The 27,382-nt window shown below is 43.3% G+C and overlaps 1 protein-coding gene across 1 annotated transcript in view; it reads left to right on the top strand.

The window, feature by feature from the left end:
* LOC147724149 (uncharacterized) overlaps positions 1–24,409 on the top strand; it is a 1,299,884-nt gene extending 1,275,475 nt beyond the window's left edge. The window contains exons 7-8 of the mRNA XM_086917998.1: positions 14,069–14,224; positions 23,629–24,409. Of these exons, the coding sequence (XP_086774124.1) occupies positions 14,069–14,224; positions 23,629–23,892 (420 nt within the window). The 3' untranslated portion in view covers positions 23,893–24,409. The remainder of the gene's footprint in view (positions 1–14,068; positions 14,225–23,628) is intronic.
* The last annotated feature ends 2,973 nt before the right edge of the window (positions 24,410–27,382 follow it).

Here is a 27,382-nt window from a genome sequence, read left to right as displayed (position 1 = left end):
GCCCACAGGAGTGAGTATGTGCTTGTGTTTCACTGATAAGGGACAACCTGTAAAATGTTTGTGAACTCACCTGGCTGTCCCCTACACCTTTCAGAATCAAGTCCAACCTCAATACTTCTGCTATGTTGTAAACATGGGAACATCTGCCCCTGTGTGCACTGGTATCTGTATAGCGCAGCCTAGCTCTGAAATAACGGAGCGCTTTACATTACATGGGGAATCCAGCGCTTAATTTGTCAAAAGAATTCATGCCAGGGCTCAAAGTTTTGCTCAGAAATGGGGCTATTGAATGTCTGGGGTGCTGAATACTCAGGCTGCAGAGTTTTTATCCCACGTCATCCTTCAGTCACCCACCATCAGGTACTCACTGCCCATCTAACTCAATATTTTAGGTTCTTTTTCGCCCCTATGTTCTTTCTTTGTCGCCATTTTTTGTCATTCTCTTCTTCCCTGCCTTCTGTGTTCTTCTCTCTTGTTCTGGGTCATAGCAGGATGAGGGAAACAAATTGGGTCGCCAAACATGAGTGCCGATGGGTCCCACCTGCAGCCACCGGCTCAAATTAAGCACTGGTATCGCGGCACTGTACAATAATTCAGAGACATTTTAAGGCGTGAGGAAAGTGATGCCCAGGGCCCCACATTCCAAGGGCTGCCCGTTGGAATGGACTCTCTCTCCCTCTCTAGCTCACCTGTTTCTACATCTCCGCCTCTCTCCTTCTCTCTGCCTAGGTCTGCCTCTAACTCTGTTTCTCTTTGCCTAGAAGTATTTTAAGATTTTTTTAGGTGCCTGGGAAAGAGGCATTTCAATGTTTTTTTTGTGTGAACACTTTCTAAAAGTTTGTTTGGCTTTTGTGGGCTTAAAAAAAGCAAGATGCATAACAATATTCAAAAATGTTACTAACAGGTATTCCAAAAACTTCTCTTGCCCAGATCTTCAAAAATCCTTAAGCGGACACTGCATTACTGGGGGTGGGAAGACTAGATTGTGTACATCAAAAAAGTACACCTCGTGCATCAGAATACATGCTCTGAGGTACAGGCAGGTCAAGAGATTTGCCCAGAATCACACGATGTTGAGGCGTGCGCCGAGGCAGGTGGCCCTGGCTTCTGAAGTCGGCTGCGCGGGGCCTCATCCAATGCCGCAGAGTGAAACTTCAGATTTTTAAAATTCCCCTAATCCAGAGTCTGTGGATCAGATATCAGATGTGAAATTATCAAAGCAAACTGCTTATTTTGCTCGTCAACAAACCATTGTGTGCACTCATGTTTGTGAAGGGCGCTCGTTGGCCTGGACAGAGGGCGAGGGTAAGAAATGGATTCCACGTGCAGAATGACTGCAGCCAGCGCCAAGAACGTGTCCGTGTCTGTGAGACACATTGTTCCATGAATACTGTAGAGATGTAACCCTCTCCGGACCGAGACACGGCTGTGAACACGGGGCACGGTGGTCCCGGCGCACAAACACGTGGGCGCACCAGTAGACTCTGAAGCTCTAAAGTTGGTAGGTTGCTTCAGTGAGTTGCAGTGACTGAGCTGCAGATTGTACATTTAGGCAGGGCCCGTTTAGGCGTCCATGCTTCCAAGGTCAGCCGGTGCAGGACCCTTTAGCTGGGTAAGTGTAACGCATGATATTTACAGCGCTTTGAACTGGGGTGTGAGACGCTATATAAAGCCAGCTATTAATGCTGTATCCAATAAGCGTTCAGAATCCCAGAGCGGGTCCGCTTGCCCCTAGAAGCCCGAAAGAGCGGCTCGGCCCTGACAGTGGGTGCTCTGAGGTCCTGGTCTCCCGCACTCACAGATGCAAGACCGCACCTCGCTTGTCTTTTAAAGTAAATAAAATACGGGTCGGTCTGCGAACTGCTGACTTTTCAGAAATGTTGTGGGACGTTTTAAAAGCACCAGTTTGGTATTTTCTGTCGGTGTGAAATGTCAACAGCTCCTGCTGGGTCTCGCCTTGCAGTCTGCAGCCGAAGCGCGGCGTTGGGGCAAGAGAGAGGCCCCAAAGCGATCCTCGCACCCGTGTCCCACTCGATGAGCACAGACTGCTTCTTTCGACGCGGTGGCAGGATCGGAGCTTGCTTTTTCGCCGAGGGGTCGCTGCGGGGGGTGGGAAAGGCACGGACAGCAGGAGGGGGTGTGGGAACGGGCACACGGACAGCGGGAGGGGGCGGCGGGAACGGCCAGCACTCACCTGGACCTGGGCTTCCTCCGGCGGCGGTCGGCCGCGGAATGACCAAAAGAAACCTGGATGAACAAAAAAATAAACCCCGCCCACCACCGCACTGACGTGATAAAAGGGGCTGGATGAGAAAAAATCTCAGGAACGCCCACGAGTCGCCTCGCAGAATGACGGACGCCTCTCTCTTCCAAGGGCTAGCCTCCATTTATGGAGCTAGCCAATGGAACAGAGAGGCGGGACTTTTGTCCATACTGGTAAACAAAATGTTTCGCCTGCGCGAAACGCTGCTTGCGCAGCTGTTCGCCAGGCAAAACCTAAAAAGGAATCAAAATTATATCACCATCTAGCTGACACCCAAACTGCAAGTAAAATAGGTCGCAGTTATGTAGACATAACAAATAAATAACTGAGGCGGAGGGGGGATAAGAGGGGTCTACTAAAGAAAAGTTCACTTACCTCCTGCTGCGTCTCTCCAATGTTGTCTCTCCTCGCGTCGGGTTGAACAGGAAGCAGCCAGGTTCCCCTGAGCCAATCACAATGCTGCAATGAACACCGTGGTTCAGCGCTCAGCCAAGGAATGGGAGCCTGGACGTGTTTTCCCCTGAGGCTGTAATGCAGCCTGGGTGGAGAACATGCATAATGTCCACTTTCATCAAACCCACAAATTTATCCACAAAGTGTAGGAGTCTTTTTGCATCTGTCAGTCATTGTTAGTTATCATCCTTTACTAAAAATGGTAACTTAGGGCCAGATGTATGGATATCTGGTTGCAAACTATAGACCGTAAAGGGCAACTAATAATTTGAGACCCGTAAAGATTTTTATGAGCCATTATACTTACTTATAGATCGGCTTTTAGAAGTTTGAATCATAGTCAGTCAAAATATGACGTAGCTCATGATTATTTATGAGGCATGTTGCCAATTACGACTCACTATGTTTGGATTCCGTAAGAGGGATAGTGGCTTGCTGGGGTCAGCAGACTACCATGTCTGTGATTGCACTTTAATATAGTAAACATTTTTTTAATTCTGCCCATTTTTCTTTTAAAGAAAACTGGCTTTAAAAACAAAACAAAACTAAATCTTTTGTTTATTTGAGAGTTACTGCCTACTTCCAAACATGTTTTAATGCTCTCAAAAGCGAAGGGGGTCACCCAGGATCCCTTCCCTTTTGTTAATGAGTTACCACACCAACTTGGTGGTCAGTATATCTTCAATGGTTTTAGACCACTATTTTGGTCCTAAACCATTGGTACATGTGGGTAGGATTAATTCTTTTGAAGGGACGCCTACAATATGCCCCTTGCAAATAACGATTTCGTATCCATTTCTAAACCCATTTTAGAAGTCAGTAAATAGTTACTGACTCCTAAAATTGGTTTAGTACATTGCCAAGGCAGTTTTTGGGTGCAAATTGTGGTCAGAGAGTTTGCAACTGAAAACTGCTTTGTGCATCTGACCCTAATTCTATTAGCTCCTTCCTACGTATTCTGGTTAATGAAAGGTTTTTTGCACAGTTTTATGCATGATTCGTATACTGAAATCTTCAATGCTCTGTATAACCCTAGAGTGTAAATAAGAGCACATACTGCTCCCAGTACCATGCAGACAATCATCACACATTGCACATATGCTCTTTAAAGATATAACGAAATGGATTTACTCACATAAGAAGTGAAAAATCTACTTCTATATCAACTCTCTAAACTGGGCTCACTGTGCTGTGATGTGAGGGACACTTGAATAACAATGAATCTGACAAATGAAAAAAAAATTGGGCCACAACTTACTTTTACGTTTAATACAACTGAATGTCTGAGCTACTTGATAAGCATCTGATTGCACAAATCCTTCCACACGTAAATGAATCTGAGACCCACGGCTCCACTGCTCATTTGTACTAAAGAAGTGGGTACGTCCAACAGGTGTGCCCCATATAAAGAAAAATTATCTTTGCGTGTTGATTCCCCAAACACTCCCAAGTAGATATACAGCTTGATGGAGCTTTTGACTCGCCATTTAAAATGTCATCTTGCCCCCACCCCCTTTGTTAAACCTGTGTTTGAAATTGCTGGAAGTGCTCCTCATTTCCATAAATGAGTGTGCTGTATGTCCAGGTATCATCTTTGGCTTATGCCTACAGGCTGGGAACCTGTCACCGGAAAAACAGGGATCATATAGTGGAACGCTGCTTAAATTCAATTCTAGTGAATTGATATGTATATCCTTCACTACACAAGTCTATGCAGTCATGTATTCAGGTGCATGTTGTTTACAAAAATAATCCATAAAAGAAACCTCAAGCTAATATCATTGATTTGATTTTCAACTACAAGTTTAATGTAAAAGCTAAGATCAAATACACCTGCCGTCTCAATAAAAAATATCAATAATAATTGCGACTCACAATTTGCGAGTCGCAATCAAGGAATGTTTAGGAATCATTATTTTTATAGCGATTCCTACATACATAGGCTTTTGCGATTCCTTAACTGCAATTCCTTAATAATCCCAATTAAGGAATCACAAAAGCCTACCTTGAGGCATGTGTCATTTAGCTGGAAGTACAGCTTACAGAAACAGGTATGTCTCAAAGTACAATCAATCCGAACAAATTTTATACAGTTTTGGGTGTCATAAAAGTGCATCTGGTGATCCTTGTTTGGTAAAAGAATGTGGGCCTTATCTGTGGAGCCGTAAATAAAAGGTCCCTGATAAGTGCAGGTGGGCCTCAACCTTGCATGAACACAATGTGGGCCAGCTGGTAATGTGTCCAGATGTCCGGCATGAAGGGCGTGTGAACACTGCACGTACTGTGTGTGCTGTGTCCTGATTGTTTGAGTGTACCTAACTCCATGTGAAATCCGACTTTATGGTGTTCTGGGAAAGTGTGCACCCCTCTGGCCATGAGTGCTTTATTGTGGCCAGTTTTCCTGGACCATTGTTGTGTTGCTGCACTTACCTGGGGGATGGAAGGCCAGGAGCGCTGCCCTACGGCAAAAACTCATAAATGAGGCCCTCAGAATCTATATTGAGGAATTTTCCCCCAGATTCGGTTCTTAGGAATTTTACTTCTTTACAGAGCTCTTTTGTAAACTAGTGGGCTTATTACTTGTTTTTTCATTTGTTTGTTTTTTTTGTAGGAAACCTTATCAATGATTTGAAACACTGAACCCGTATAGTAACATTTGGGCATATTGACTTCTTCATTCTGGGCACAGTTTTTTTTACAGAGTTTTATATCGCGCAAACTTGACCTGAGGGTACCGGGTATTAGAACACTTTACATCAGCACTAGTTGCGGTACATGAGGACACAATAATTTTTGTTGGGCATGGGGAGATTAAGATATTTGCTTATAATGAGGAAGAGGATATGTGTTTAGGTTTTCTTGGTTGATGTTTTCGAGTTCTTAATTTATTGTTAGGGTCTTCTAGGTTGACCTCTGACAATGGTCTTTGGTAGGGAAGAGTTAATGGGATGAGATAGTGGTCTGACCGAATGACTAAAAAGAGCAGTCTGACTCAGTCATCCTGATTGGTGCTATATTAAGATCTAGGAAAGCGTCTTTCATGTGAGTGGGGGTTCAGCCAAGTTGTATGGCTCTTTACGAATGTGGATCCTTGAGAGATGACTGGATCTGGTTCAGCTCCCCATTGCGGTTAAAATCCCACATAAAGGTATTTCAATCGGAGATTATTTTATCTGGGATGAAATTAATAAATTGATCCAAAAAGAGTGCTGTCCTTTTGGTGGTGGTATAGAATGTGGAATTTTCATTGATTATTAAATATTTTAAAGTTAACTTTAAAAGAAGTGAGCTTCTAGTTAGCTCACATGGGGAGCCTTGATGTAGAGGTGATGAAGAATGCAAAAAGAAACGACTGGATTATTGTGTTTTAAGAATTGATGTATATCCCTGAAATATAATTTGATATTTTAGAATATAGCATTTTAAGTTAACCCCTTCGATGCTCATGACGGAGTGGTTCCGTCATGAGCGCCGGTTGGGCTGTGCTAATGACGGAACCACTCCATCATGGCCCCGCCCGCTCAATGGAACCTTCAGCACAGCGCGAAAATTCGCACCGCGCTGAAGAGGTTAAGTAGTTCTCTTAGAAAAGAAAGCCTGAAAGAAATTTCTCAAGCTTTATGGATCAGGCGATTGCTCAGCCAATTCAGGATTATGATGTGGGTGAGGATAATTCCACATTCTAGGCTGACTGCTATATTAACTGCCACCAACAGGTAAGAACCACTTAGGCCCAGGTTCTCAAAGATTTAGCAATGGGTTAGCATGAGAATAACATCGCAAGGGTTCGCTGGGGAGAGCAAGGGCAATTGACAGATCCGATTAGTGTAACAGAGCGGTCAGGCAAGGTTGCATGTTGGCACCTACCTTGTTCTAGCTGTTCATCAATCGGGTGGTCCAACATTTAGCACAAGTTCTAAATGACGCTCCCCTGTTGGGGAAGGCCAGAGTCACAACTTTGCTGTTTGTGGATGACACACTGCTGATCTCATAGACCCACAGTGGCCTCCAGCTGCTATTAGACTGCTTTGATTCATTTTGTGGGACAAGAGGCCTGGCGGTTAATACTTCAAAAGCAAAGCTGTTAATGTTGAACCCTCACAAATCCTTTAAAGGAAAACTAACACTTGGGGGGGATTCCCCTTGAGAGAGTAGACAATTTCGATTACCTGGGTGTAACTCTCTCAGAGGAAATGGCCAGGAAGCACCATATAGCACAGCAGATTCTTCAGCAGAGGCAGACCACTGAGGCCTTGCTGAAGGAGCATAGATGCACCCAGTCAAGACCAATAAAAGTGCCACTATAAATGTATGACCTCAAAGTAGTAGGCTTTGCTCTGAATTGGAGCTGAACTATGGGGGTTCGAGAACATAGAGGGTTTATTAACAACTGAGAATACATTCTTGAGATCACTCTTTTCTCAGTGTGCCCCACTTCTTCCCCTCAGGTTTGATTAGGGTAGGCAAATCATTGAGAACAAGGGACTTTTTTGGCTACGCCTGAAACAAACCCCAAGCTATCTCAATATGCAGCCAGGGGCGATGAAGTGTGTAAACTTGACCGCTTTAATAATATTCGGTGGTTCACCAAAGTGAGATTCCTACTTGCAGCGATAGGTTTAGGGAGTTCATGGAACATCATTGAACCCTGCCCTTTAGCTAGTAAAAGACTGCTTAATTTGCAATATTGAAGCTGGGTGACCCAAACTAACACTTCACAGACACACCGTGGTCTTCTAACAACCGAATTCATGGATTTCAAAACCCATAGTAGACATCAGAAATATCTAGAGGCCATCACAATTCCACAGGATAGAAACTTTATATCCAATTTAGATTCGGATCACTTCATGTGAATTCTTTTACAGCTGAGTGGCATCAACCTGTGCCGGGGCAGTTATATTGCCCAGGATGCCTCGAGACCTCTGAGACAATTGCACACATTTTTTATGCCTGTCCATTGTATATTTCCCCGAGACGCTAATGGTTGGCACCCTTTTATAGGCTGCTGGGAACACAATGCCATTAGGAAGGACTGCGTATTTTAAAATCGGGCTCAAGAATACTTGCTACTTCTGCAGTAGATACGTTCCTTGGAAAAATGTGGATAATTAGAATGCGCACACTTAAGAAGGGATAAGGTCTCTCTTAGCGCTCTTCTTTTCTACTTTTTCAAAATGTACTAGTTGAGAACAGGTCAGCAACATTAGGATTTTCAAAAAGGTTTATTGACGATTTTTTCTCTGTGATTTTATAGTGGAATTCCAAATGCACATTATCAGGGATTGTCTCTTGGATAACTATACTATTTTATCTTTTTAACTGTTAGACCTGGTAGCATTGGCGTGAGTCCCCCTTCCATTTTTTGCTGTTGTTTCCTCTGTTTCTGATATATTTTTGCTGGTTTACATGCATTGGGCACTGTGTCACTGCTATTCAGGGCAACAGTGCTCCCTATTGTAAATTGTTGTAATGGATTAGTGACTCCATGATTGGCTTATTTGATTTATCTGTCAGACACTAGTACAGTGCAGCATGAGTGCCAAGGGCCTGTATATCAAATGCTGCTAGTGAGCTTGCAGCACTGATTGTGCCACCCAAAAAAGCAGCATGTAAAGTGTGTCTTAAGCCTGCCATTGCAGAGCCTGTGTGCAGTCTAGTACTGCTGTGTCAACTTGGTAAGTACACCCACTTACCGGTCCCTAAACCTTCCCTGTTCTACATGTTAGTCACCCCTAAGATAGGTCCAAAGGTAGGGTGCATTGTAAGTAAAAGATAGGACATGCCCTGGTGTGTGTGGCATGTCCTGATAGTGAATTTCAGCCAATTTCGTTTTTCACTATCGCAAGGCTACCTGTCGCCATTGGCCAGAATGGGCAATTTGATTTTAACATCTTATAAACATAACTGACCCAGAAAACATGGTAGAAAAACAAAATGTAGTATGCCTGTACTCAGAATGTTAAAATACATCTTTTAGTGAAGGCAATTTTTAAATTCTGTGTTTGAAAATACCACTTTCAGAAAGTAGGTATTTTCTTACCTAACCATCCAGCCTGGCTCTGCTAGGTTGTGTATTGCATGTCTGGTTTGTGAGTGACAGGAGGGCTTGAGCACCTGCAGTCTGATGAGTCAGGGCAGGCTGAATAGGACCTTGGCTGAATAGAGAGTAGCGGACAGAGATTTCCTTTCACTCCCCTGAGCCCCCATACAATAGAGAGTAGGGGGAGGAGATTTCTTTTCAGCTACCTAGGCCAGGTCTGGTTTTAACAATGCTGTCTCCACCTCCTGTCAGGAACCTGCACCAGTGAGGACAGAACTGGTTTTGGCCAGGTACAGACACTCTCTGCCTTCAGAGAACAAAGAAATTACTGGTATAAATATCGGGGCCCAGACCCCAAGACTTTAGATCACTTCTGGGAATCAAGATGAACCTTTGCCAAGGAGAGGAACCCAGAAGCTGAAGGATTTGACTGCCCCTGTGCCACTGTGCTATTTTCTGGGGTTGGCCTGCAGTGATTACTTATTTGCCAAGGAAAGGAGAAGGAACTTTTAATGAAGTTTTGTCATCTTCAAGAAGAATCTCCAAGGGCTTGAAGTGTGCATGCCTCCTGCTCAAGTCTCAGGGATACAAGACTTCACCACCAGCTCTCCCCTGAATTTCCTTGCTGGGAATTCTGTCTGCAGAAGCCTGTGTATTGTTTGGAGCTGGAAGCACGACTAAAGAGGAAAAAGCGTGTCACCGCTGCAACTGTTGCCGTTGCATCAGCGGAGAAGTGTGTCGCCGCCTAAGAGGTCACATCACCCGAGAAGCGTGTCTCTGTCACACCTGTTTGTTGTCGCATCACCACTTCAAGGGTCACCGTCGCATCACCGGAGAAGCGTGTCGCAGGGCCTATCATGGCTCAGAAGTTCCCGAGTTCGCCGCTCGGCTGTTGGGCATGCACGCATCACCTTCACGTTGTTGCACCACATCAAATACGCCATCTTGTCGCATCGCACCGGATCATCGCATAGTATCAAGGCTCCATCTTGTCGCATCGTAACCGGAATGCAATACGAGATCGGCGTATCACCTCCTCTCCGGTAAGGAACAGACGCATTGCCTACTTTGCGCAAGCATTGAGGAACAGATGCATCGCCTCCCCCGAAGAAAGGAACCGAGGCATCGCCCTCCCTGCGAACCTTTTGTTTATCTTGCATTACGCATCCAAAGGTACTTTGTGAGAAACGTGTTGCATTTACCATCAACTTTGAACTAAGCTATTTTTACCATTAAAAAGTCATTTTCCTAATACTGTATTGTGGATTTTTGTTGTTTGAGTCGTGTGTTAAGTCTATATAAAGAATACTTATTTTTATAACACCTGTGTGGTGTCCATCTGTAGTATTTTCACTGCGTTACTGTATGTATTCACAAATTCTTTACTCACTGCCTCTGAGATAAACCTATCTGCTCATGCCAAGCTACCACAGTATTGAGCAGGGGTTATTTTAGGAGTGTAGCCCTTTTTACCCTGACTAGAATCAAGGGTCCCTATTTGGACAAAGGTGCAAACCATTGCCACGTAGAGACCCCCAGCTCTAACATTACCATTTTAAATCTTTCTCTCTATTCTCTTTTTCTATGATTGCTTCTTTCCTTGACCAAGCATTTATTGCAAACCTTTTCAGGATCATTGTCATGTAATCAAATCAGACGTTTTGTACTGTAAGCACTTGCCCTTTCACGGTTTTAACACTTTTACTGTATTAATGTAATGTTACCTACTGTTAGAATTGGGGGTCTCTAGTTGGCACAGGTAGGTGCTTGTGATAACTAGGGACCCTCTCCTCTAGTCAGAATAAGGGGGATTACACTCCTAAAATAACGCCTGTTAACGCCCGTGGTAGCTTGACACGAGCAGTAAGGCTTATTTCAGAGGCGTTGTAAGTTAAGTATTTGTGACCACATACAGTAACCCAGTGACAACACTACAAATGGACACCACACAATGTTTTATATAAAAAAAGAAGTATATTTTATATAGAGTTACCACAAGACCAATAAACGACACGAAGAACCCACAGTACTATTACCTTTCAAGAGTTCTTGTTAAAAAGGCTTAAATCAAGGTTCTGTGCGGGTAGGTAGCCCGGGCGGGCTACTGCGCTGTTGAAAATAACAGAGTCTAGCAAATTCAGCGGACTGCGTCGGTATGGGCCCACTCAAATGTCAACAGACTCAGTCATAGTACCTTTTTCTTGAGGCAGCCCGCACGGATGTGCGAGCCGGTTCCGGTGTGCGTCGCGGTGCAGATAGGAAGCGTTGCAGGACGCGTTGTCCCGCGATGCAGGCAGTGGCCCGTTGACAGAGTCGGTGGATGCAAGCCTTGCGTTGCAGGGCGAGACGGTGCTTCGATGCGGGGCTTGCAGCTTGCGGTGCGGCGACAGAGCTAGAATTCGGGAGCTGGCGTCGATCAGTCCAGACAGCGGTGCGAGTCGGGCGGTGCATCGTGAAGCATGTGAGGTGGTGTCCAACTCTGGTGCGGTCACAGGACTCGGAGTTAGCAGCAGGGACCTCTTCGGTCAGACCAGTACGAGTCGGTGTAGTGAGGTGTTGCACGTCACATTGTCCACCAGTTGATGTGCAGGCTACAGCTCAGTGACGGCGTCAGGACGGAGTCGGTGAGCGCAGAGCTTGCGTTGTTTGAGGTGGACGTTGCTTGATGCGGTGCCTACAGGACACCGGGCCGGTCGTGAGAGTCGGTCACAGCTCCCTGCCTCTGTAGCTACTGAAACAGCATTTCCAGCAGCAATTCACAAAGGCTGGTGAAGTCCACTGGTCCTGGGACTTCGGTCAGAGGGCAAGCTCTCTTCCAAGCCCTTGGAGATCTTTTGCACAAGTTGAAAGTAAAATCCACAAAGTTCTTTCTTCTCTCTTTGGCAGTCAGGCAACCACTGCAGGTCAATCCCCTAAGCAGCACTTCAGCTTGGGAATATCTCTCCTCAGTTTCTTCAGGTTCCTCTCCTCAGCAGAGGTTTCGTCTTGTAAGTCCAGAAGTGATATATTTTCTTGGATTCAGGGTCCCATTATTTATACCCCAAAATCCTTTGTTTTCTGAGGGGAGAGGTGCCTGTGCCCAGTTCAAAATAGTTCTGAAGCACTCTGTTTACCAGACTTCTCCTTTCCTTTCACAGCGCAGGACAGGCACATCAGACGCCCCACAGGAGGTGGAGCCAGCATTGTGGAAGGCAAGTACAGTCCTGGAGCACTTTGTTGACAGTCTTCCTTCTCTTCTTTCAGTGTGCATGGCAGAGACATCAGACGCACCACAGGAGGTGGAGCCAGCATTGTAGAGGGAAGGCCCAGCCCTATTCAGGTCCCAGGTGCAACTCCGCCCTCGGATCTAGATGCAGCTCTTCCTATTCACCACCGGGCTGCTCCAGCCTGTCTCTTGGAATCCCCCAGCCCTGTCACTCACAAAACCAGACAAAGGAATACACAACCTCTCAGAGGCAGGCTCAAATGGTTAGGCAAGCAAATACCTACTTTCTAAAAGTGGTATTTGCAAGCACAGAATATTAAAATAAACTTAATTAAAAGATGTATTTTATTATTCTGAGTCCAGGCATACTAAACTCGAATTTCTACCATGTTCTCTGAGTCTGCTAGGATTATAAACATGTAACAATCCAGCAGCCCATTCTAACCTATGGAGAACAGGTAGCAAAATGCCACACACATCAGGGCTTGTCCTACCTTATACTTACAATGCACCCTGCCCTTGGGCCTACCGTAGGGGTGACTAATATGAAGAAAAGGGAAGGTTTAGGGACTGACAAGTGGGTGCACTTGCCCAGTCAGCATGACAGTACCAGACTGCTCGCAGGCTCTGCAATGGCAGACCTAAGACACATTTTACAAGGCAGCTTCTGTGGGTGGCACAATCAGTGCTGCAAGCCCACTAGCAGCAGTTGGATTTAGACGCCCTGGGCACACTCAGCGCACTGTACTAGGATCTGACAAGTAAACCAAATATCCAATCAGGGAACCACTAATCAATTGATCAATTTACAGCAGGGAGCACTCACACTGTGGCACTGGTCAGCAGTGGCACAGTGCTCAAAGCATCTAACACCAGCAAAAACACATGAGGCAACGGCAAAAACTGGAAGGGAGACCCACGCCAATGGTGCCAGGTACCATTTTGCACTTTCATGGCCGGAACAACCAAAATAAAGTTTGACTTGATTTGACTTAGGTTAGCATTACTTTTCCATGCAAACCCAACACTAAACCTGTTTTGGGATTTACAAACCAGGTCTAATTGGTATTACTGTTGGTTTGTATGTAAAAATAACGCAAAGCAGTGTGATACGCTGCTTTGCATTACTTTATGTCAAGGGAGTGTTACTTGGGCAGTACATGGGCGTTACCATGCAACCATCCATGCTTTTTGACACTCAACCCTATTCACTAACATTGGTTTGGCACCAAAAATAACATACTTGAAAAGCAAGTGTTAAACTTGTGCTTTTCCAACTTTGCATTTGTGCTACACTGTATCGTACACATGCAAAGTAGGAACAGCTTTAAAACTTGTTAAGGCATAGTATTTTGTCAAGGATGAGCACCCTTCCTTCACAAAACCCATGCTAGACTCAGGGGCACACGCCCTAGAACTATGACGTGTATGCCTGGCACACAGAGGCTGAACTCATCACCGGCACAAGGGCGAGGGGAGGATATGGACATATCGCTGTTAACATGCTTCTCCTGCTATCTCTCTGTAGCACAGCGTAGCATCTTTGGGTGCTGCGCACCGTTGTCTGACGCCTTTCAGAATCTGGGCCTTAGTTTCAGGATCATTTGGATATCTGACTGGCCAGTGTTTCGACATATCTGTTTGGCTGTCTCCTCTGTCCAGTGCTTGCCAGAAGGCTGTAACAAAGTGAAGAGCAAACATCATTTGCCATGCAGAGAGAATGAGTAGAGAGCAATTGCAAAGATTTTCTATTTTCACTTTTGTGTGAAAAATGTTAGCCTCGTCTAGAGCAAAAGTTGGTTAACAAGCAGTGGCGTATGAGAGTCATACACTTTAAAAAAGAATCTGTATAGTTAGCTAGTGTGTAAATTACATTGAACACCATGTCATTCAGATAAAAACATAACATAAATTAAACATGGGATGTAGTACATTGTAAAGTCCTTCTTTTCTTGATGCTGTACCGTGTTTCTTTTAGTGGCCAAATGTTTTAGACAATTCATTGTTAATTTATAAACTGTTATCAATAAGCGGTGTTTCTTTGAGCTGAACCCTAAAGACGATATATGCTTAATACATACAATGTTGCATCTTTTTATTATAGGTCATGGAGATTCAAAAATACTTGGAAGCAAATGATCTACCATGCTGGGCGGATCTAAGTGTGCGTGGCCAATCAAGGATGAGCTCTCGTAGCTCAGTGTCTTTTCCAGTAACACCCTCGAAAGATTTTAAAAGCACCATCCAAAGAAGCATGAAGGTATAGTACCTTAAAGTCCGTGACATGTTTACATTATGTATCATCCATTAACAATTCAACACAGTATGCTATGTTTTGCATGGGTCTTAAACATAACAAAGACTGCAGGGGGAATGGCATTCTTATGGTTCACGTCATACATTCTCTTAACATATAGAATATGAATCTAACGCATACGGAAGAACAACCAGGAAGCAAACGCAAAATGTGATTTCTGTCTTAGGTTCAAACCAGATGTGTGCAAATTCAAGTGGCAATGTTTGTGATTTATACAAAAAGTAAACTGGAGCTAAAACGTGGCTCTAAGATTCAGTTGAAGAACTGAATATCATAAATAGATTTGTAGTCCATTAGGACGTTTTGACATATCTGGGTCAACATTTCCACTACAGCACACAACCCCTTCCTCTCTTAGGATATTCAAGTGAAGAAGAGCATAATTAAAGATGTAAATATTATTCTAGGCACAGCCTTCATCACAAGTTTATATTTGTATAGCATTATCTATTTATTCTTGTTATTTATTTTCATAATATTCCATGTCACCATTCCAAACTTTGTTCCGCAACACATTTTCAGTTGTCCAATACATATATATGTACCCATTAATTACAAATGTAAATCACAGCATCAAATATAGTAAACTATTGCATTTGTAAGCTGCATTTACAACAACGAAACCCCTGCCTTTATTTTAGATTTTTGAGGATTTTGGGTTTAGGATTAAGGCTTGGAACTCCATGGATCCCATACTAACTGTGCTACTGGACTTAAGCTATAGCACTCAGTGGAATTCCACAAAGTTACAAAAAACTCCATGAGACTCCGTTATGCAGCGGTTGGTGAAATTTGGCAAGAACTTTGCATTACAAACATATTATGGAGTGGTCAAAATTCCTCCAGTTCTCCATTGGAGCAGAATATATTGCCCACCCCTAGCAGAAACCAGTATTGAGGTAATTGTACCTCCATGTATACAAGTCATGGCCTGGCCGTTGATTTGGACTGTTCCTTTTGGGGCAGGACCAACGCTGATTTGCATATGACTAGTTCATGTCGGGGATGTATTTTGGGGTAAAATATCAATGGGCTGGAAGGAGGCATGAATAATTGTCAGTGATGGAAGGTAAATTTAGGAATTTCACCTATCACTTTTTTGTTTTCCTTAGTGTGATGTACGAGTGCAAAGTGCATGCCAAGGCCTGTGCTCACTGTGCCCTTGGATGAAAACTGGAATCTTCTGATGGCTATATATTGTCCAAACACAGTCAGTGATTTCTTGTGTTCCTGTTTAGTGCATACCTAGGCTAGCAGTTATTGCTGGACTGATCCCAATTAGTGCAAGGCCAAGGCTAATTTGCATATGGCTGAATGGTGGGCAAAATAAGAACAACAAAAGTCCGGAAGCTCACCTAGAGTAATTATCAGTGGTTGAAATGAATTCATGCATGCAACTCATCAGTTCTTTTTCACAATGTAACGGGTATGTCCAGATTGTGGATCTTGTGATCACATTTACATAGGACTCAAGCTGCATCCTACTGATGAGGACCAAACAGGCCAAAACTGGTACGAAGGTGCTTGTTTTCCCACTTATAGGGCACTTGGCCTGGGATCTCGGCAAGGACTGCTCTTAGAGGAGCAGGTCCAAGTTTCATATGCTTAAAAAAAAACAACGGACTGGAATGTGGCTCTGAGTAATTAATCACCAGTGGCTGAGATTAATTCAAGCATTCAGTCATGATGCTGTCACCATGATGATAGTAGTTATATCGATCCTATATATTCTAAAAGTTTCTACTGCCTTGCAAAATGCCTGATGTGAAACAGACTCACACTTTTTTGCGTCTCAGTCCAGTCACAGCACCTTCTTCTTCCTAGCCCTTTTGCAGTTCAGCCTGCATAAACCTCATAATCCAGAGATCCACGTGACATGCTTCCGCATAGCCAACTGGTAATATGATGCACTTCTAAATTAGTAATACCCAATTTATCTGTTGCTGAATTATAGTTGTGTTGGAAAATAGTTGGCAAAGAGGAAGTTACATGGGGCCATATGTAGGTAGCTTAATACCGGTCAGTAATGGCCGAAAATCGGTAAATTTGCTGTTACCGACCGCTATTTAGCTTTTTCTAATGTCGGTGGCTTGATTTTAGGATTCAGTGATTTACTGATTCGGCAATTTAAGGATTTGGTAAATTACCGAATCCTAAAATCCTATTAGGGAGCACTCAAGTGAGTGCATTTTTGATTTAAGGATTCGTTATTTACCACCAACTACAAGTTGGTGGTAAATATCGAAAACCTTTAAAAAAGCAAGTTTGTGCTTTTTTGAAAGTTCCATGTGGCAGACATACATGCCCTTAGGGCATGTATGTGTGCCACATGTGCACACATGCATGATTCAGGGGTGCAACAGGGTGTCAATGTGACACCCTGCCACCCTTGAATATGTTCCCCCTATTACCGATTCGGTATTTACCGAATCGGTAATGGTGAATGGCTTCCCATTCATTCCTATGGGCAAAAATAGGTAAATACCGAATCAGTAATACCGAATATTACTGATTCGGTAAAATTTACCAAATATTTACCTACACACTATTTACCGATTCTTAAATACCGAACCGGTAAAATTCGGTATTTATGAATCGGTAAATAGAGATTACCTACATATGGCCCATAGTGTATTTTTCCAAATAAAATAACATGTAAATTAAGCACTGACCGTTGTCTGCCTATGTTTCCCTGAACACAACGCTATGCTCGCATTACTATAATAGTTGAAACATATATACTTCTGCTTGTTTAGCACATGCATAAGTTACAAGCATTGCAAAGCCAAATCTGTCGTGCATTTCTACTTCTCGGCTCTGTGACACGTTTGTGCGTACATTTGTGTGAATGTGATACTGGGTCAGTGGTAGCATGAATGAGTGCGGGGACGATCAGTATTGGAATGACTAAATGCGCACTTGATTAATGAGCGAGTTAGTGCATAGCTGCGTGAATGAGTCTTTAAATATATGTGTTTTGATAAATATGTGAGTGTGTGATGATGCAGTTTACACACAGATACACACACACACATGAAGTGAATGAAGCCTTCCTAAACCGCCAAACCGCCAGTCTTACATTTTGTAATGCATCAGACCGAACAGACATTTGCTGATAAGGTTAACTAAACATCTGGAAATGAGAAAAGGACATCTACCAGTGCCAGAATGCAAAGTTATCTCTGTTGAAAAGTCAAGATTTGGACACAGTGTGTCATTCGCCAAAGACGTGGCACCTGTAAGATAGCACGCTAAAACCCGTTCCCTGCCCTGCAAAAAGATGCAAACACGCAAGCGGGCACGTGCACACACACATACACACTGAATTACAAGCAATGCCTCATTAAAGAGATATCCCCATCCTCAAACATAAAATTTTATCAAATTCATATTTTTTCATTTAAATAGGTTTTTTTTCAAAGAATTTGGGCCTGCAAACATCAACTTTTTTTCTTCTTGTGCAAAGTAGTTTTCTATTTCAATCAAACCACCAATCAGAACATTGCACAACTATTTTTTTCCAGCGTAAGTCCATTACATTCTTGGCTGCTGCCTGTGCAGCAATACCGACCTGACGGTACTGGACGTCTGTCTTCCATAAGTGCCAAAAACAGACTTTGTACCATCATTAATTGGGACGGCTGAAGGCAGGTAGTTCCAGCAATGCACTGCATTTTGAGATTTGCTCTTTCACTTTTTAAAATTATATTGGATATTTCTAAAAAGGCAGACCTCGCTGTGAGTCTTGCTCTGATCACGCAAAATAATGTGTAACTTAACTCTATATCCAAGCAGCAGTAGAGGAAAGTCTGGGAGTGCTACTGCTGTAGCTATTAAACACCTTTCAGCAGAGCTGGATTATCACTTATTACTCATTTTCTATAAGTATTTTATATTCAATTACGTTTGTTCTGTTAGCTGGTTTGGAGTGTAAATAACACATAGATGGCAAACAAAGTGCACTCTCACCCGCCCCCATGCATGCATAGTCTTGCTTGATTTTCTGCAGTGCGTATGTTTATTAAAAATTAACTTCACTGGTCAATTACTTCATTGACCGCATTTCTCCTTTATTTAAAATCCAACTTATTTTCATACCACAGCATTAAAAAACGCACACTTATTTACATGTATAGTCTTTTACCGCCCATTCTCCAATGAGCATTTGGTTTAACTTCAGGGCTGCACCAGCAGGCCACAACCCAGATAGCCTGCTCTCTTCACGTTAACCCCCTTCCGGTCAACAGAGCCGCAGGTGAATTATCTGCCCCCACTTGGGCAACCAGCGGCTTCCAGGGTAGGGCTGGAGAAGCCAAGGCCACCAGCAGGTCAGCCTCAACTCCCCCGCCAGCCCGGAGTCCATGATGATTTATAAGAAACCTGATCAGAGGTAAAGAACTGTGACTGGACAAGAAGTTCCCGTGTTATTCTTGTCCGGAAACGCCGCAATTAACCTGCCCAAAAGACCTAAATCTAGGGTTGGGTGGGTGGGTGTATTCTTCGCGGAGGTCCGGCTCCCAGGATGGTCAGTGAACAAAGAGGCCGCCCTAAGATGGACGCAGGCTTTTAAGCCTCGCGCCCCTACATTACTTCCGGGGCGCTAATAAGCCCCAATCCCATTGGACTACGTCTAAGTCCACTTCCGGGTCGTCCGACCCGGAAGTGAAAGGCCAGCCGGGTCGGCCCTTCTGTTTACCACTAACGGCGCCACTCCCCGAAGGGGGGTGGCGCCTTGCATAGATGGCAAACAAAGTGCACTCTCACCCGCCCCCATGCATGCATCAACAAGAGGCCTCTTAGAACAATTAAACTCGGGAGTCTTGCTTGATTTTCTGCAGTGCGTATGTTTATTAAAAATTAACTTCACTGGTCAATTACTTCATTGACCGCATTTCTCCTTTATTTAAAATCCAACTTATTTTCATACCACAGCATTAAAAAACGCACACTTATTTACATGTATAGTCTTTTACCGCCCATTCTCCAATGAGCATTTGGTTTAACTTCAGGGCTGCGCCAGCAGGCCACAACCCAGATAGCCTGCTCTCTTCACGTTAACCCCCTTCCGGTCAACAGAGCCGCAGGTGAATTATCTGCCCCCACTTGGGCAACCAGCGGCTTCCAGGGTAGGGCTGGAGAAGCCAAGGCCACCAGCAGGTCAGCCTCAACTCCCCCGCCAGCCCGGAGTCCATGATGATTTATAAGAAACCTGATCAGAGGTAAAGAACTGTGACTGGACAAGAAGTTCCCGTGTTATTCTTGTCCGGAAACCCCGCCACAAGGGCGAGGCGCTTACTGGCGGGCTCGACCTCCCCCCCCGCGCGATGGTCCCGCGATGTCTGTGTCTTCTTCGCGGAGGTCCGGCTCCCAGGATGGTCAGTGAACAAAGAGGCCGCCCTAAGATGGACGCAGGCTTTTAAGCCTCGCGCCCCTACATTACTTCCGGGGCGCTAATAAGCCCCAATCCCATTGGACTACGTCTAAGTCCACTTCCGGGTCGTCCGACCCGGAAGTGAAAGGCCAGTCGGGTCGGCCCTTCTGTTTACCACTAACGGCGCCACTCCCCGAAGGGGGGTGGCGCCTTGCAGTCATGTATGTATTTCTACATTCTAGGCTCCAGTGGCGATGACCAGTGACCAGGAGCATTTTCTAAGGGATAACTTTCACACTCTGGACCTCACAGGAATACAGCTTGGGTCAACCTATTAGTGGACTGATTGCCAGTTCATTTGTATACCAAAGTGGGCTGCCTTGAGTAAAACATTTAAAAAGCAGCGCAGTGAAAGGATGGTGGTATGCAGAGACAGCTCAGGGAATGTTCCAATACACTGCCCTCATTTACTTAATATTTAATATGACCCAAGGGACCATTGATTTGGGAAGGCATAATGCCATCTGCTAGCAGCCAACAAACACATCTGTGTGTGGAACTGCCTAACAACTTGGCACAGTCATCGCTTTGAGGCAGATTTTCAAAAAACAAACGCAGAGTGGTGCCACAAGTCATGTTGCTGCGCCACACTGCATTAGTTTCGAAGCACAGGGATGCAACATATTTACAACATTATGCTGCATCTCTGTGCTTCGCCCTGCACTGGCACACAAACTGCAGCCATACGTGGGCGTAGGCACTCTTGCACCATGGTGCAAGGATGCTTAGGTCTTTGGGAAATTGTTTTTGTGCAGGAAGGGGCACCTTCCTCCACATAAACAATCAATTGAGTTGATTTCCTCTCCCAATGTGTGCTGTAGAATGCAGCATGCATTGAAAGAGGAAAGAACTAGGAGAAATGAAAAAAAATGTCCTCGTTGTACCTCGCTACACCACCCCTAGGGTGGCATAGCACTCTGGCGATTTTCCATATTTACGATTGCTTGTCAATCTGGAAATGCATCAGTGGACATGGTTATTGCCTGGGAATATTCATAGCAAAACGCATGCTACGCCCCTAACAAGCAAAGTGTGGTGTGAAAAGGGGCAATATGTACCAGCACAGGTAAAGTCACGCAGGGTGGCTTTACCTGTGCTTGTAAATATCACTCTGCAGGTTGCGCCACCGGTGCATCACGCAACGTGAAACCTAGTCCTGCTGGGTGCTAATGCAGTGATTCTCATGTGATGATCTGTGCCTGTATCAGAAGCGAACCAGTGGACAAGCCTGACAGTGAGCAGGTCACAAGTGCTTTGGCACTGGTGTGTGTGTGTGTGTGTGTGTGTGTAATAAAAAGTAAGTATAATTTTTAAAAAAATGCAATAATACACTTAGGGCCCGATGTAGGTAATCCCAGATTACCGATTCTTAAATACTGAATCATACGGATTCGGTATTTAAGAACAGGCAAACGGGATGTAGGTATTTTTACCGCAAAAATTACCGAATCGATACATTTCGGTAATTACCAAATCGGTAAATACCGATTCAGTAATTGCCATTCATTCCTATGGGCCTGGAGGCCCATAGGAATAAATGCCAATTACCGAATCAGTATTTACCGATTCGGTAAAAGGGGGAATCATTGAAGGGTGGCAGGGTGTCACTTTGACAGCCTGTTGCACCCCTCAATTGTGTATGGGTGCACATGTTGTATACATACATGCCCTAAGGGCATGTATGTCTGCAACATGGCACTGTTGGAAAAGCAACAAAAATGCTTTTTCCAAGGTTTTCATTATTTACCACCAACTTGTAGTTGGTGGTAAATAACGAATCCTAAAAGGGGAAAAGCACTAATTTGAGTGCTCCCTACATAGCAAAATCGGTAATTTAAGGAATCGGTAATTTACTGATTCCTTAAAATACCGATTCGGTAAATTACCGAATCATTAAAATGCCTACCTACATCTCATTTTCCAAATACCGGTCGGTAACGGCAGAAATTACCAAATTTCGGCCGTTACCGACCGGTATTTGCCTACCTACATCTGGCCCTAAATCTAAAAAATAACATTGTCCATATTATACCTTTTTATAAAAATTAATTAAAATCAGAACTTTTAACCAAGTTATTGCAAACTAAATATAACACATTTTAGTGAGGGAGGTGATTTTATTTTCAAAGTGTTCCTTAAAGATTAATATTTATAAATTAAATTGAGAATTTGAAATTACTTTGCCATTTAAAGCATATTTATTATGTGGAATTTGTGCATTGTAAGCTTTACCACTGTATGTGAGTTGCAAGAGGCTTAGCCCCCTATTTTGAGGCTGGGGGGATTCTTAAGTCTACAACTAGGTGTAAGTCTCTACTTGGAAATGGTAAATGGCTAGAAAGTTGAGATTTACATCTAGGTGTAGAAGTATCTCTACTAGTAGATAGATCGACTCACGAATATTGTAACCTTGTGAGCTTATCTCAAAATATCATGCATGCTCAGTTCTCAAGACACCATTTGGTGGTATGGCTGTAACTTGACATCTGCCAAAAAACCACCACCGCAATTCAGGACACCCTCTTTGATTTAGGAGCCAAACGAAATGACGCTTGAGGGAAAGTCAAATGAATTATAGTCCTCTAACTTCATTCTTGCTGGTGGACCTTCTGTCCATGTCCACCTTTGAAATAATTTTGGGCTTGGAAAAAGAAAAGCTGTTGAATGTTCCCCTTGTGTACTTCTAGAACATATGGACATTAATTATGTGAGGCCTGAAGGTGGACTTCTGCTATGTGAGCATATATACCAGAAATATATGTTTATATAATGAACAATCGTCCATGCCACAATGACATTTGCAGAATACCTCCCACAGTTTTAAAGCATGCAGAAGCCATGTAGGAGGAAAATGTTTTTGTAGAGGATGTGTGTTAATGTGGTCCCCACTGCCATATTTATGGAAATGCTACCTCTGTCAGAATGGGGCAAGCCAGTCAAATGGCAAAGCAGTCCATTAGTAAAGTAGTGGAGAGAAGATTTGCCCTCGTTTCCTAGCAGTGGTGGCTCCTTTGTTATGGTGGAGGAGCGTTGCCCCGCCTCCTGCGAGCGCAGCAGGCCTGCACATTAATAAAATGGTAAAAAGTACCCTTTTATTAATGTGTTCCAGGCTCGCACTGTTATAGCACGCGGGCAGGGGACAGGGCTGATTAGTGCAATTGCACTATTGCTTCAGCCCCTGCCAGTCCGCATGTGAGATTGGCCAGCTGTTTACAGCTGACCAATCTCACATGTGCACTTCAAAGCCTACAATTCCAAGGCTGAAAAACAGCCAAGGGATTTAGCTGCAGACACCCAGCCTCAAAATGAGCGCTGGGTTAACCTGCGCTGTACAAGAGTGGAAGGCCTTCCCCTTCCTCCCTAGTCACCATCCACGGATGAGAGAGAGATGGCAGCCGGACCCTTCAGCAAAGGCAACATGCATGTGGTGAGTTTGTAGTCATCGCTAGCCACCATATTTAACGCCTTCCGTGCTCCCATCGCCCATTGGCCGTCGCAAGCACTACCTGGCTGGTGCTGCGAACGTCCAACGGCCGATGCGGTCCCGCCCGCTCCTTAGAACACCCGCACTGCGCCGAAATGGCAGCCGTGGTGAACGGGTTAAATGTTGCTGACGCTGCTGTTTGCTAGCCTTCCCCAACCTATGGATCATATCTGTGACTTTTTACGGTCCAGTCGTACACTCACTGTGCTTCTCAAGCTTGCAACTAACTAGCCTTTGACTAATATAATTCATAACATAAAGTTGTCTAGAAATAATACTACCAATCAATGAAGGTGAAACTTCTATTCATTCAAAGAATCTAAATTCAACAATGTACACTGTGCAGACTGACAAGACACTGTTTCAGATTTATATAGTGTGCTTTGCAAGTATAACAACTCACTTACTGACTAAAAACTGCTTTTTTTGTAGGCTGCCTTTGTGGTGCTCAGCTGTATCACACCCAAGTATATTCAGTCTGACAACTGTCACAAGGATCTCCAGCTTGCTGTTGCTCTGAACAAACCAGTGATCCCTCTTCTGTTGCATTTCCTGCTCTGGCCTCCAGAAGGCGCCTCTCATCACATCCCCAGGCTCCTCTTCCGCTGCCCACCTATTGATCTCAGCAGTGAAAGGCTATTCCGAAGGAACATTGGCTTACTTGTGAACAAAATCAAGCAATTTATGAAATACTAACAGAACTTTTGATATGCAGATATTTTTCTTTCTCTAGTTAACTGACATATTTCTGTTTCTTGACCAACCTCACATATTATCTACAGGAATTCGCCAACGTTTCATATGCTGAAATAGCCTGAAACTAACTGATGGTAAAACAGATTTCTAGGTCTGAGAAGTGTGTAGCTTATGACTGCAACTGTCCATGATCTTAAACAATCAACTGTACCTTCAAAATCTTTCGTCCACTAGCCATTCTGGGATAGAAGTTGGAAATAAAGATAGCATTTTCTTAATGTGAGGTCCTCCATTTTACATCTCCTGATCATCATATATTTTAAACCCAAGATGGTGTAAACAAATCCGAGATTCTGAACGTAGGACTTTTTGTGTGCACTTGTCTTGGATAATCCTGGATCCGCCAACTTCAAAAACAAACACTGTTATGTCTGCTAAACTAGAGACCATGATTAATAGGACATTGCTGTGCAATATTGAGAATCATAATAATTTATTAAATACAATTATGAAACAAGTTGCATGATTTATTTGTCTGTGTTGATTTATGTTATAAAGGTGTGCATATGAGTAGAACGTTTATTATAACGAGTCCTCGAAAGAAGTCTTATACGGCCACATGCATCATCCCGGGAGTTTGCGAATTCTAAATTGCGAAAAATAGCGATTCGCAATTTAGAATTCGCAAAACGGGATGCATGATTATTTTCGGTAAATTTATGCGATTCGGTAAAAATCACAATTTTTACCGAATCGCATAAATTACCGAAATACAATTTGCGAATTCGCTATTCCCATTGGTTCCTATGGGCCAAAAGGCCCATAGGAAGCAATGGGAAGGCATTAGCAAATTGCGATTTTCACTTTGAAAATCGCAATTTGTTAATGCATTTCATGGGTGCAGGGGGGGTCCAAAGGACCCCCCCATGCACCCCTGAAATGTATTTTTCGCATCATGTTGCACACACACATGTCCTAAGGACATGTGTGTCCGTAACATGAATGTTTTAAAAATGCATTTTCTGCGTTTTTTACACTTTTTGCAAATTTACCGAGTGGTTCAACCACTCGGTAAATTTATCCCTCTAATTGCGAATTTGCAATTTAAAAAGTAATCATGCATTGCTTTTAAGAAATCGCAAATTTGCGATTTCTTAAAAGCAATCGCAATTTTAGAAATCGCAAAAAAGTTGCGATTTCTAAAATTGCTTGATGCATCCAAAAAAGCATTTTTGGAATCGCAAACGGCCGATTTTAAGGAATCGCACCGTTTGCGACTCCAAAAATGCTTGATGCATGTGGGGGATAGAGAGGATGTAATGTATGTACATGGCATTTATTAGAAGTATATAAAACATATATTAATCCCATATGTTTTGTCAATAGGGATTGCAAATTCCCAATTAAAATGTCATGAGTGAGTGATGTAATATGTTAGGCTATAAGCATTGCATGGTGGAGTAGCAAGTGATTTCAGTAAACCAAAACTGGTGATTTTTATAGTGTTTTGGTTTTTAAACATAGGTTTTTACCTTATTTCAACACATCACTATGACATCACTTTAACCTTTTTCAGTGAAGTGATGCACCAAACCAATTAACATTAATGAGACAAACTCATGAGAAAGGAAGAATTCAATGCTCAAATAATCAGCCAAGACCATTAAAGACATGCATTGGTTTCACCTATGTGATTAATTAATATTAAGTCCATCAAATGATCAAGCACAAATCATTGTGATTATGTGATAAAAGGTAGCAATTTGAAATATTCATTCAGTAGCTTAAGTTTAGTATGTATGATCGAGAAATTTGGGCTTAAATCCTTGCTTCCCCACTTAAGTAAACTGTGATCCTGAACAAATAATTTTACTTCATTGCGCATCATTATACCTGAGTATCAAATCAGTGACCACTTTGAAGAAATTCTGTTCATAAATGAATTAATAGACAATGTTGCTCTGCCAACAACAACAATATTGGCGTTATATACTGTGCACATGACAAACTAACACATCTTGGTTTATTCATGGCAGTGCTGTGAGGACACTAGAAATGGGAAAGAGTTCATATTTTACTATCTTTACTTGTAATGGAAATGTAATTTTATATTCTTATGTACTAAAAGGACAACACCTTTTCAAGAAATAACCTACCTTGTGAGATCCTGTACTGAATTTAATATAATGCTGCTCTAACGTTTAAATGCTGAATCTTTAGATAGCTCAATTTGTTCTTTGGCTCGTTGAGGCCTTTCAGTCACCTCGGCTCTCCATATGAATTGCCTAGCTAGCCCAATTATAATAGTCAGTCTCAACTATTTAATCGCCTCTGCCCCACCAATACATTTTGACTGGGTACAGTCACAACCTGGGCAACATTATGTCTCACTACTTCAACCATAGGGGCCCATCACTTTGACCGCTGTGATAGTTTTAAGGTTACAACATAGCAAAGTATTCACCCCTAATGCCTCTATGCCCCTGTTACGTATTGAACACCTGTTGTGCCAGAGAAATTGAAATTACAGACAAAGGGAACAGACTCAAAGTTCCAAATCACCGCAGTCAGCACACAGAATTGCTCCCTGTAGAGGTAGCGCAGCATCACTACGTTGACCCTGGAACACAAGCCACTCCAGATACTGCTGATTTGCACTGTATTTACTAGTGCAGGACTGGTAAGAGAAAGGAGAAAGTTGCATCACTTGTAGATGCCAAACCATCAAAACATGCATGCTCTAAGTCACATTGCTTGAGCATTGAGATCCAGAGCATATCATTGGATAGCGGAGCTGAATTTGGCACGTGACTTGTGCTATTGCAGAATATGTTTTTTCTACTACTCCTAACAAGGCAGAAGCCTTTTCAAAAGGAAGGTTCTCCTGCGTTCAGGGAGGCATTGAATCACTATCCAGTCACCTAAATGTAACAAACATCTTATCTAACAGCCAGAAGGGCCAAAGGCTTGAATGCTTGCTTTCCAACTGCAGATGTTACAGTCCACATTTAAAAAGGACTCCATTAATCCCTGCTCCTAAAGCAAAACCTTTCCACATTTAAAAAATCACACATCCAGACTCCATGAATCATACGTTTGTGAATTAGTGCATAGAAAATTTTACATAAGGCAAAAACCACCAAACGGTGTAAGATTCATATGCCTCCTATGCATTGTAGGCACTTTTTAAGAGCGCTTGGTCTGGAGAAGAACAGACTCAGAACATAACACAGTGTTTAGGATCAACTTTGACAAAAATGTATTTCTACCCAAACAAACCTTTCTCAGCAACATCAAAATAGAAAGACTGGGAAAAAACATATCACTTTCTAACATGTACCATGCAGCTCTTAGATAGCAGTTATTAGCTCACTGTTCCAGATTACGAACGTAATTTATGAACTACACAGTAACAACAGAAATCTGTGACAAAAGCAGTAACCCACTGAGCTGTGCCCATAAAATATTATTCTTTGATATGCATGGCACA

The sequence above is a fragment of the Lissotriton vulgaris genome, chromosome 4_1, assembly GCF_964263255.1.
Source record: "Lissotriton vulgaris chromosome 4_1, aLisVul1.2, whole genome shotgun sequence".
NCBI classification, from domain to species: Eukaryota; Metazoa; Chordata; class Amphibia; order Caudata; family Salamandridae; genus Lissotriton; species Lissotriton vulgaris.
This window is presented reverse-complemented; position numbering and strand designations above follow the sequence as displayed.